Consider the following 11,642-nt stretch of genomic DNA (forward strand, 5'->3'; position numbering starts at 1 on the left):
GTGTCAATTGAGGTAAAAAGCCTATAGAAGAAATGTTTGTTGGTGTTGTGTGGGTGTGTCAGAGGATGAACAAATTCATGTGTGTTTATGTACATGTATTACATATGCAGACACACACACACACACACACACATATATATATAATAAATATATTCTGCCCAAATTAGCACAAACCCACAAGCTTAAAAACCAAATCTGCTAAATGTGACTCAAACCACAGGTACTGAGCCTACAGCTACTTCCTGCAAGCAGATGCATTACCTCTGTGACAAAGTCAGTTGTGAGTTGCAAAAAGGATAGGTAAATATCATTAAGATAAGTTAAGATTCTGCTTTTTTAAAAAATTTAAATGCAAAACATTACCTCAGGACACTGGCCACATTGTATGATTTCTGCATAATACCCAGCATATCCTAGACACTAAAAAATACTAAATTTACAACTTAAGCAGGAAAACAGAGGCTTGCTTCACAGTGGTTTAATATGAACAGAGTTGAATATGACATTGTCTGACAGAAGAATGAACAGTTTGCTGAATAAAAGCCCCGAGTCAGGATATATATACACAGCAGAAATGGGGCCTCAGACTCTCAGCACTTGTGCACAATGAAAGAAGAAATCGTTTTTAAAAAATGTCTATAACAGAAGATACAAATCAAAAAGGCAGCAACAACAACATTGGCGAGGTGGGAAAGGGGGCAGAGCCACTCATTTGGGGCTGCTTAGCCCCTGGCACAGGCTCAGCAGCTGGAGAGCCGTCTCAAGGAACTTCAACATTTAGATGGGCTCCAAATCCTATGTCAAAATATAATCCTAATCTCTCTGATCAGGGTCAGTCAGAATCAGCAATCCTTTTCCCCAACACCCTGCATAGAAAACTCCAATCTTTCCATGATAAGGAGTCTAAGCAAAGAGCCCCCACCTCTCACCTGGCACCAAAGTTAACTTGCTCTCACCCCACCACTTGGGACAGACATTGGGCCCCAGCAAACAAACCACCCCCTCCCAGACAGAAACCAGGATAGTTGCCAGCCTCAAGAAGCTGCTTCAGATGTTAAGATTTAGGAAATCCATACCAAGCTGCTATCCATAGTTCAACTTCTGGAGAAAATGCTGGAGTTGCATGAGAAACAAGTGCAGGCAGTTCAATAACCCTGTGACCACGCTGGGGAGGGCAGCAAAAATTCTTGCCCCTGAGCCCCATTCAACAGCTCAAAGTGCTTAGGAGAAGTCAGAGACTGTGTGGTTGGTTTGTGTGCTTCTGCCCTGTGGCAGCACTAAATGGGATGGGGGAAAGGAGAATGGAAGGAAGACAGTGTTGATGCCCTTCCCTACCGCCAGGAAGAGCCTAGAAGATAATCCACTCCCACCCTTCAGGGAGTTACCTGGCAGTGGTGAGTTGCCCCCACCCCTCAAGCCACCAAACCTGCAAAGCTAACCCATAAAGTAGCAAGGGCTTAGGGAGGGAGAACTGCTGGCCCATACTGACTCACCAGCTGATGAGCAAAAATAGGCAGCTAGAGTGGGAGCCACAAAGGGAGAAGGGCTAGGCAATAGGAGCTCCCCTACTGCCCTATGGCTTTCTTCTGACTCTGAAGCAGCCATAATGATGGGCCCAGAAAACCCACACACCCTGCTCCATACAACAGACTGCTTGGACTCTAGGAGGATTACTGCCATGGAAAGCAACAAAGGAGAGAGAAAGCAACAAAAGAAACTGTTAAGAAAGCTGGGAGCAGGCCTAGAGAAAACAAGGAAAGCTTCTGAGTCTCTACCACCTTTCCAAAAAGGAAAAAATACATGCAGTTAGGAAAGGCAGGGTTTTTCCCTGCTCAGTGTTCTTGGTTAAACCTAAGAGTAAGAAAAATCCCCTGGACTTGCAGCATCAGTATGTATCCAAGTGCCTCACCAGCACAAGTGCCCCCCTCCCCCCAGGTTAGCCTTCTGGCATGGGTAAATGCCCAAGAAATTGCCTTCCAGTCTAATCCCCCCACCCACCCACCCCAACCCCAAGCAAAGGGCATCTGCCTGTGGGTTCCCACCTCTCCTCAGAGAAAAGGATCCTAGCAGAGTGCCCACATGGTGTAGTCAGGTACCAGGGAGCACAATGCCAGACAGTCTATCAGGCCAGGAGATGGGCAGCCAACTTCAGATCAAAGACAGAGAGAGGCTTAGTGTAAAAACCAATGTCATTTCAGCAGGAAAGTAGAGGGCAGGTGGTGAGAGGGGCTCCTACTGGCGCACCTTCCCCGGGACGTAGTTCCTGTCAATTGCCTCCTCCTGCAGGAACATGTGTAGGCAGCGTTCATTCTGAGCCAGTGGGTGCCCAGCAATTCTATAAAGAAACCAGGATGGTTATCAGTAGTATTCAGAATCAGAGAGAATTAGCAGAGGGATGGGGATGTGGACAGGGGAGGAAGGGCAAGGTCAGCCCTAAGGTTCAAGCCAGTAGAGGACAGCAGTAGGGTACCACCTCAACCCTAATATTGTAGAGGGGACGGGGAATAGAGGGGCAAGACAGGGAAATCCCTAGATACAACCAACATACTGTGCTTTCTCAGGCTCTGACATACAGGATCAGAATCCTACTCAAAGGAATGGAGTTTTACTGTCCAGTCAGCCCACCACATAATTGGCACCACATCATGGTACCCATTATAAAAGGTGAGCTGGGTGCGGTGGCTCATGCCTGTAATCCCAACACTTTGGGAGGCCACGGTGGGTGGATCACTTAAAGTCAGGAGTTCGAGACCAGTCTGGCCAATATGGTGAAACCCCATCCCTACTAAAAATACGAAAATTAGTCGGGCATGGTGGCCGGTGCTTGTAATCCCTGCTACTCAGAGGCTGAGGCAGGAGAATCGCTTGAACCCAGGAGGCAGAGGTTGCAGTGAGCCGGGATCATACCACTGTACTCCAGCCTAGGTGACAGAGTGAGACCCTGTCTCAAATAAATAAATAAATAAATAAAAATAAAAGGTGAGGTAAACAAAACATAAAGAAAGACTACGATGGTAAAAGTAGCAAGTGGAGCCCCCAGGAACTTGGCTTACTTGTTAATAAACTGCTCGAGGCCCTGCCTCCTTTCTTCGATGAAAGACTCTTCAAAGATCCCTTCATCTCCTCGGAAAGGGAGCTGCCGCTTCAAGGCTTTCCCAGGCAGTGGTGGTACTACAATCTGCAGGCACACACAAAATTCCAGCCACATGGGAGAGAGACAGAGTGGGAATGAGATGGTAAAGCACTATGTACCTCATTTCTTATTAGGCATAGGGTCTATCCTGTCCCACAGCCAGCAACTTGCAAGAACTAAGACCATAAGAACAGTCAGGATGGCTCAGGTCAAAAATTAATCCGTTTCTATGGGAGGACAGGTTTACCACCTCAAAAGAAGGAAATAAACTCCAAATAATCCTCACTTTCCTTAACAAGCCACTACCATTCAATAATTTAGCTAGGATTTCCCTGACACTAGACTTTCCATTTTTAGCACCTACAGGAATTAAATTGTACAACTTTACTAGCGACTAAGTGAAGTAATACTTTTAAAAAAAAAAACAACTTATCCTGAACTTACCACTTTCTTTCTTTCTTATTCTACTTTTTTTTTTTTTTTTTTTGAGACAGAGTCTTGTTCTGTCACCCAGGCTGGAGTGCAAGGGCACGATCTCGGCTCACTGCAACCTCTGACTCCTAGGTTCAAGCAATTTCCATGCCTTAGCTTCCCAAGTAGCTGGGATTACAGGCATCCACTACCACACCTGGCTAAATTTTTGTATTTTCTGTAGAGACGGGGTTTCACCATGTTGGCCAGGCTGGTCTTGAACTCCTGACCTCAGGTGATCTGCCCGCCTCCGCCTCCCAAAGTGCTGGGATTACAGGTATGAGCCACAGCGCCCAGCCAGAATTTACCACTTTCAAGTTTCAAAAGGTTATCCCCCCGATCTAAAATACTGAGATTTGATGGATAAGAATGTGTTCACCCTCTTCATTCCCTTCAAGACTTTATAGACTGTGGTTGTATGCCCCCTCAGCCTATGTAGATCTCCTCCTCCAAAGATGCCACATAGAGAACAAGGCCATACCTTGCTATCTCGCTCCAGCTCATTTTTCAGCCACTCAAAGTCACTGTAGCGCCGCCGTACGCAGGACTCCTTCAGCTTGAAGATAGGTAGGTTTGTCTACATAGAAGGAAAAATGAAAGAGGAAAGATGGAAAGTAATGTTCAGCCTGTGGTAGCCACCTGTCTGAGTAACTTGGACAGGTCCCAGTGAAGAAATAGCTTCTATGGATCATGCTCCTATAACCTTTCAAATCACCACCAGGTAAAGACCAACCCTTACCACATCCAACCTTGTCACAGCTGATGATCAGAAGTCCCTTGCTGCTTAGAATTTATCCTACACGTAGACTTGCAGTAGCGTGTAAATATGTACCTATGAGCTTTGACCGGGCTTGGTGGCTCACGCCTATAATCCCAGCACTTTCGGAGGCCGAGGTGGGCAGATCACTTGAGGTTAAGAGTTCAAGACCAGCCTGGCCAACACGGTGAAACCCCGTCTCTACTAAATACACAAAAATTAGCCAGGCATGATGGCACACACTTGTAATCTCAGCAACTTGTGATGCTGAGGCAGAAGGATCACTTGAACCCGGGAGGCAGAGGTTGCAGTGAGCCGAGATCACACCACTGTACTCCAGCCTGGGAGACAGGGTGAGATTCTGTCTCAAAAAAAAAAAAAAAAAAGAGTTTCATTGCATTTTATTATTTATAATAATAATAAATGTCTACGAATAGACAATAGGTTACAATGAATTATGGTATACCTGTATAGCAGAATATTAAATAACTATGAAAAGAATGTGAAAGCCAGGTGCAGTAGCTCACACCTATAATCCCAGCACTTCGGGAGGCCGAGGCAGGAGGATAACCTGAGCCCGAGTTTTGAGACTAGCCTGGAAAACCATAGCAAGATTCCATCTCTACAAAAAGTAAAAAAGCCAGGTGTAGTGGCAGTGCTCGCCTGTGGTCCCAGCTACTCAGGGGAATCACCTGAGCCCAGGAGGTCAAGGCTATGGTGAACTGTGATCATGCTACTGTAATCTGGCACAGAGACTCTGTCTCTCGAAATAAAAATGAAAGATCTCCATGTGCCAGTATGGAAAGATATTAAGTAGTAAAATAAAGGTATAGAACAGTATATATATATATATATAGCTTGCCTCTATTTGTGTTTTAAAAAGGGATATATATGTATATATTTACACTGATGAATAAAGTATTTATGAAAAGATACTGGTAATGGTGATTGACTTTCGAGAGTAAGAGAAGACAACTGGAATGGGTGGAATAGTCATGTTTTTCATTGTACAATTTGAATTTATCATGTGTACATATTACATTTTCCTTTAAAAAGTGAATTTAAATTCCCTGTAAAGAGAAAAACACATCCAAGGTATGCCTACCTCTGCTCTTCCTGTCCAAATCCTCTCCATTCTACCACTGCTTACTCAACTCTCACTTCATACAAAAAAATTTCCTGACAACACCAACTGGATTTATTGGTTTACCTCCTCTCTGAACTCTTCTGACATTCATACTTTAGCATTGCCTGATATACTATTGTTTTATGCATCATGTTTGCCTTGTCTAACTAACTAATCTCATTAAGATCAGAAACTATGACTACTTCTGCATCTTCTAAATGCAGAATATGCAAGTTACTCAATAAATGCTCAATTAATTAATAGAGACTCTATGTGTCTGTTTATCCTCTCCTCATCTAGAAAATGCAGAAGAAATCGCCATTACAAAAGCTGGCTTACCAAAGCTTGCTCCCTGATATAAATTAGCTCATTTCTACATTTTAAACACTGAGATTCCCAAGGCTCTAGTGGCAACACGAATCCCCTGACAGACAGAAAGCCCTGATCTTCATTCCTGCCTACAAGTTCTAAATAGAAATGGCCAACCACATGTATTAATACTGACCATATTTACTGCCAGTCAATTCAGGTGAGAGGATGAATAAAATAAACTAGTTATCTCCTTTCTCCACAACTGCCTCTTGGCAGGAAAAGAGCATCTCGAAACTCTATTAGAGCTTCACACAGACCCCACACTACATCATGCTTTGTACTCCTTGACACTGGAAATCGTTTTTTCAGGATCCAGTTCTTAAACAGGCCATCAAAAGCCAAATAACTGGCCAACTTACATTAGTTAAACTCCATCCAGGATCGTCAAGGTTCAAGGAATGTCAATAGGTTGAAATGGAGTGAGATTCATATGAAGTAATATTACTAAACCATTATCTATTTAAAAGAATAAAATAAGGGCTGGATGCGGTGGCTCATGTCTGTAATCCCAGCACTTTGGGAGGCTGAGGCGGGCGGATCACTTGAGGTCAGGAGTTCAAAACCAGCCTGGCCAACATGGTGAAATCCTGTCTCTACTAAAAATACAAAAATTAGCCAGGCGCTTGTAATCCCAACTACTCAGGAAGGTGAGGCAGGAGAATCGCTTGAACCTGGGAGGCAGAGGCTGCAGCGAGCCAAGATCATACCACTGCCCTCCAGCCTGGGTGACAGAGCAAGACTCTGTCTTAAAAAAAAAAAAAAATGGAATAAACAAGGCCAAGCACAGTGGCTCACGCCTGTAATCCCAGCACTTTGGGAGGCTGAGGCAGGCAGATCACCTGAGGCCAGGAGTTCGAGACCAGCCTGGCCAACATGGTGAAACCTTGTCTCTACTAAAAATATAAAAATTAGCCAGGCATGATGGTGTGCACCTGTAATCCCAGCTACTGGGGAGACTGAGGCAGGAGAATTACTTGAACCTAGGAGGCAGAGGTTGCAGTGAGCTGAGATCGTGCCACTGAACTCCAGCCTGAGTGACAGAGTGAGACTCCATCTCAAGAAAAAAAAAGAATAAATAAGGGGCCAGGCATGGTGGCTCATGCCTGTAATACCAGCACTTTAGGAGGTCAAGGCAGGAGGATCACTTGAGACCAGCCTGGACAACACAGGCTGTCTCTATAAAACCTTATCTCTACAAAAAAAAAATTTTTTAAATAAATCCAGGAGTGATGGGATATGCCTTTAGTCCCAGCTACTCAGGAGGCTAAGGTGGGAGGATCACTTGAGCCCAGAAGGTCAAGGCTGCAGTGAGCCATTATTGTGCCATTGTACTCCAGCCTGGGGAATAGAGCAAGACCTAGTCTCAAAGAATTAATTAACAAGCTGGGCACGGTGGCTCACGCCTGTAATCCCAGCACTTTGGGAGGCTGAGGCGGATGGATCACTTGAGGTCAGGAGTTCCAGACCAGCCTGGCCAACATGGCAAAACCCTGTCTCTACTAAAAATACAAAAATTAGCTAGGCGTGGTGGTGCATGCCTGTAATCCCAGCTACTTGGGAGGCTGAGGCAGGAGAATCACTTGAACCCAGGAGGCAGAGGTTGCAGTGAGCCGAGATCACGCCACTGCACTCCAGCCTGGGCTACAAGAGCGAAACTCTATCTCAAAAAAAAAAAAAAAAAAAATTAGCCAGGTGTGGTGGCACCACACCTGTATGCCTGTAGTCCCAGCTACTCTGGAGGCTGAGGCAGGAGAATCGCTTGAACCTGGGAGGTATAGGTTGCAGTGGGCTGAGATCATGCCACTGCACTCCAGCCTGGGTGAGAGAGCGAGACTCCATCTCGAAAAAAAAAAAAAAAAATTGTGGAAGGGACCAATTAAAAGTTTAGTGAGTAGAAAAATTTTACATGCTAAAGTTTTGCTACTAAGTGTTGTCAAGGAGACTGAAGTATAGTAGAAAGAATATGGAGTCAGACATATTTGTGTTAAAATCCCAGCCCTGTCAGTTATAGTTATGTGTACTTGGGCAAGTTACTTAAACTGCATTCCTCCTCAGTTTCCCATGTGTAAAACGAACTTTGTAAGGATTAAGACAAATTAAAACCTAGTTCAGTGCCTGGCACACAGCAGGCACTAGATGAACAGTCCCTGTTGTTACTAGAATACCTGGAGTAGGGCCAGGCGTGGTGGCTCATGCCTGTAATCCCAGCCCTTTGGGAGGCTGAAGCAGGAGGATCACTTGAGGTCAGGAATTCAAGACCAGCCTGGCCAACATGACAAAACCTCGTCTCTACTAAAAATACAAAAATTAGCCGGGCATGGTGCATGTGCCTGTAATCCCAGCTATTCGGGAGGCTGAGGCAGGAGAATTGCTTGAACCCAGGAGGCGGAGGTTGCAGTGAGCCGAGATCACACCACTGCACCGCAGCCTGGGCAACAGAACGAGACTCCATCTCTAAAAAAACAAAAGAATACCTGGAGTAAAGAGCGATTTCATTCAGAATCCCTAAGACTCTTGGCTAATGCATCGAATGTCTCCAAAACCCCAAAGCAGACAGCCCTTATGCTGTACTAGTTATGCCCAAGCTCCCTCAGGTAACTAAGTTCTCCAGCACTGACAATTTCCTGCTTTTATCATATTCTAAAGGACCTAAATTCCATTCTCCCCCAAAGACATGATTTCAAATAGTTCTTATGTAGAGAAGTGTTTCTCATGTTTTGCTATTCACTTTTCTTTCTTTAGTTTGGATTTTGCCAAGCTTGGAATCTGGAAATCATCACTTCTCAATAAGATTTCAAAGCCCAAGTAGGAAACCACAATTTCTCATTCAATTCACTCCTTCAACAATGAAAGCACATACACTCTTTTAGTTCTTCAATGCTGTTTGAGCAGGATGCTGTCCACAGAGAATATTCTGGCCTTTTAGTCTGAGAAGAAAACATATGGAAAACTGGAAAATGATTCTCAAACTGTTTTGCCTATAACCACTTCAAGTGGGCAAAAGATCCTGTAAACCAAATACTCTATCTGGACATTCCATCCTTGCATTATGGGCTAAGCACTAGAGTAAAGTCCTCTGTCATGCATGCTGGAAGAAGCCACTCCTGGGCAGTTCTGAAATGTCATGTATTAAAGTAACTACAGACCAGGGTCAGAATCCAAAAGGGTAATCTAGGACAGAAAGGGCAAAAAGCCATTCATATACAAAGTACCTAAATGAGAGTCAATAAATACCGAAATAAACATTCTGGATACTTCAAATCTAAAGGATCAGCATAGAATGAAAGCAGTGACTGACAAGGCACCAATCCCAGGGCAAGGCCAGGTTTCAAGGCGAGACAGAATGTAGTACCTGCGAAAACTTAAGCATAAAACATTTATCTTCTTCAGATGCTGATCCGACACAAGTTAGGAAAGCGCTCGGTCTCAAGGAGACTCCCTTTCTTATTTCTGCTCCCACAAGCCCGCTGTCTGCCTTTTCTGGAATCTACCTTCCCTTTAATTCAAGGCTTTGCTTAACTCCATTATCCCAGGGAGACCTCATTAGAAAGCAGCCGTCCTTCCTGCCCTCCCTCTTCAGACTTCCCGCAACCTAGTTTAGTTATGGAGCTCAGCGATATATCGCCTTGGCTTTCCATCCCCCAGCCCTCTTCCATCCTCCCTCCCTTCCTTCTGTCGTGATTCCTATCTCCTTGAATTCCTCACTCTAATCTTTTTCCATCCACCCCACCCTATCCAGCCATGCTTCACTTCCTCATGGGTAGTTTTCCTGCATCCCCGTCCGATGTCTCCCTCAGGAGTTTTCTGCATCCTCCGGTCACAACCGAATCGGCAAACCTCTCTCCAAGCCTATTATGCCCCTAACCCCCAAATGACCCCTAAGGCGTCTTGCCCGCCGTTAGTTGTCCTCGCGGTAGCCTCCCTCCCCCCTCCCGCCCGCGCCGCCCGGTCCTCCCTCAGCTGTCTCCCTCACCCCGTGACTCACCCGCATGCGAACCTCATAGGTGGTGAAGCGCGCGCGTCCCACGCCCACCGTCTGAGGATTAAAGATGTCGATCTCCAGGAAGTTACTTGGCGGCCCGTAAGCGTCGGTCAGGTCCTGCGGCTTCGAGTTAAGGCGCCGGGTGTCAGCTACTGCCGTGTCCGACATCTTTCCGAAGGAGAGCCTGGGACCGGGGAAGGGGGGTAGGGGACAGAGGCCTGAGGCAGGAGCGCGCACGGCCCCTCCCGCTTGCAAAATAACCAGCCAACCCACAGGCGGCGGCGGCGCGCACGCGCGCCCACGCACGCGCGCACGCGCACGCCGCTCGGGCCCGGGCCCTGCGCCCTGAATAGCGGCCGTGCTGCCTGCTGCGCGCCCTGTAGAGTGGAGGCCATATTCAGGCTTCCGGGTGATGTTTGTGGCCACCCGGGAACCTGCATCCCCAATACGCAGTACCCAATACCCTGCTTAGCACCACTGGCTGGCTCCGCCAATCGCGGCTCCTCAACCCAAGAAATTGTCTCATACCGTGTATCAATCAACAGTGGGTACTGCCCCGCGAGCCAGGCTCCTACAGTGATAGGTCGAAGCCCCGTGACCTGAATAAGTCCTGGTTTTCCGCGAAAATAGAAGGGTGGTCTATGGAGGGTGGGGTTCCAACAATAGTACTGAGAACCTATAACGTAGCCGTCCCACCTGTGCCATGATGCTTTCAGTTCATGCCACACACAATGGCGCACTCAGCACTACGTATGGTGCCAGGAAAGCAGCAGGCAACTAGGATGGGGTAAAGAAAGACATTTCTCTCTCACTTTTCAGGAAAATTGGGCATATCTTACTCCTTGTTGCCACACTCCAGGTGTACTCAATCTTACATTTCTCAGCAAATTGAGGGTACTTACTTCATACCTTCTATTTCTGCTCCACAGAACTCCGTACTTGGCGCTGCTCTGAGGTTGCCTGCAACCCATAATGGAGATAGAATAAATGTTTACATGAGAATATCTATAGAAATACTAATATTTATATGACTAATTTGCATATGCTCTACATTAAAGGGTAGACAGGGTGATGATTTCAGGTCATCCTTTCTCCACCTTTCCCCTGCCCTCCTCTGCTCAAAAAATATTTCCCATATCACTGATGCCAGAAATTCTTTCAACAGAGTATGAGGCCCTACAATTTCACAATTGCTATTTAATTCAATTTAACCAATATCCACTAAGCAACTACTTACGTGCCAAGCACCATGCTAAACACTAAAGTCCTGGAGTTAAATAAGAGAGTCCCTGCCCTCAAGGAGTTAACATTCTAGCAAGGGAGACAAGTAAACAAAACTAATATAATGTGACAAATACAAAATCAGTAAATGTTCAAAGCAGCACATAGGAAATGTATAATTGGAAAAATTAGGGGAGGCTCCCCTGGAGGAGGAAACATATGAGTTTAACAGACATAAAAAGACATAAAGGACAAATAGGAGTGGAAATAGGGAAAGGTAATTTCTGGAATAAGAAACAGCATATGCAGGCCGGGCGCAGTGGCTCACACCTGTAATCCCAGCACTTAGGGAGGCCGAGGCAGGCAGATCACTTGAGGTCAAGAGTTCGAGACCAGCCTGGCCAACATGGTGAAACCCCGTCTCTACTAAAAATACAAAAATTAGCTGGGCGGGGTGGCACACGCCTGTAATCCCAGCTACTCGGGAGGCTGAGGCAGGAGAATCGCTTGAACCTCGCTTGAATCACAGAGATTGCAATGAGCTGAGATCATGCCACTGCACTCCATCCTGGACAACAGA

The 11,642-nt window shown here is 46.0% G+C and overlaps 1 protein-coding gene across 1 annotated transcript; it reads right to left on the bottom strand.

The window, feature by feature from the left end:
* Positions 1-462: 462 nt before the first annotated feature.
* SNX12 (sorting nexin 12) lies at positions 463-10,245 on the bottom strand. Its single transcript, XM_010356469.2, has 4 exons — positions 9,845-10,245; positions 4,086-4,181; positions 3,054-3,178; positions 463-2,335 (listed from the first exon to the last, which is right to left on the bottom strand). The coding sequence occupies exons 1-4, from the start codon at positions 10,007-10,009 to the stop codon at positions 2,233-2,235; spliced, it is 489 nt and encodes a 162-aa protein (XP_010354771.1). The 5' UTR covers positions 10,010-10,245; the 3' UTR covers positions 463-2,232.
* Between the last annotated feature and the right edge of the window lie 1,397 nt (positions 10,246-11,642).

This window comes from Rhinopithecus roxellana, chromosome 7, assembly GCF_007565055.1.
Source record: "Rhinopithecus roxellana isolate Shanxi Qingling chromosome 7, ASM756505v1, whole genome shotgun sequence".
Taxonomy (NCBI): Eukaryota; Metazoa; Chordata; class Mammalia; order Primates; family Cercopithecidae; genus Rhinopithecus; species Rhinopithecus roxellana.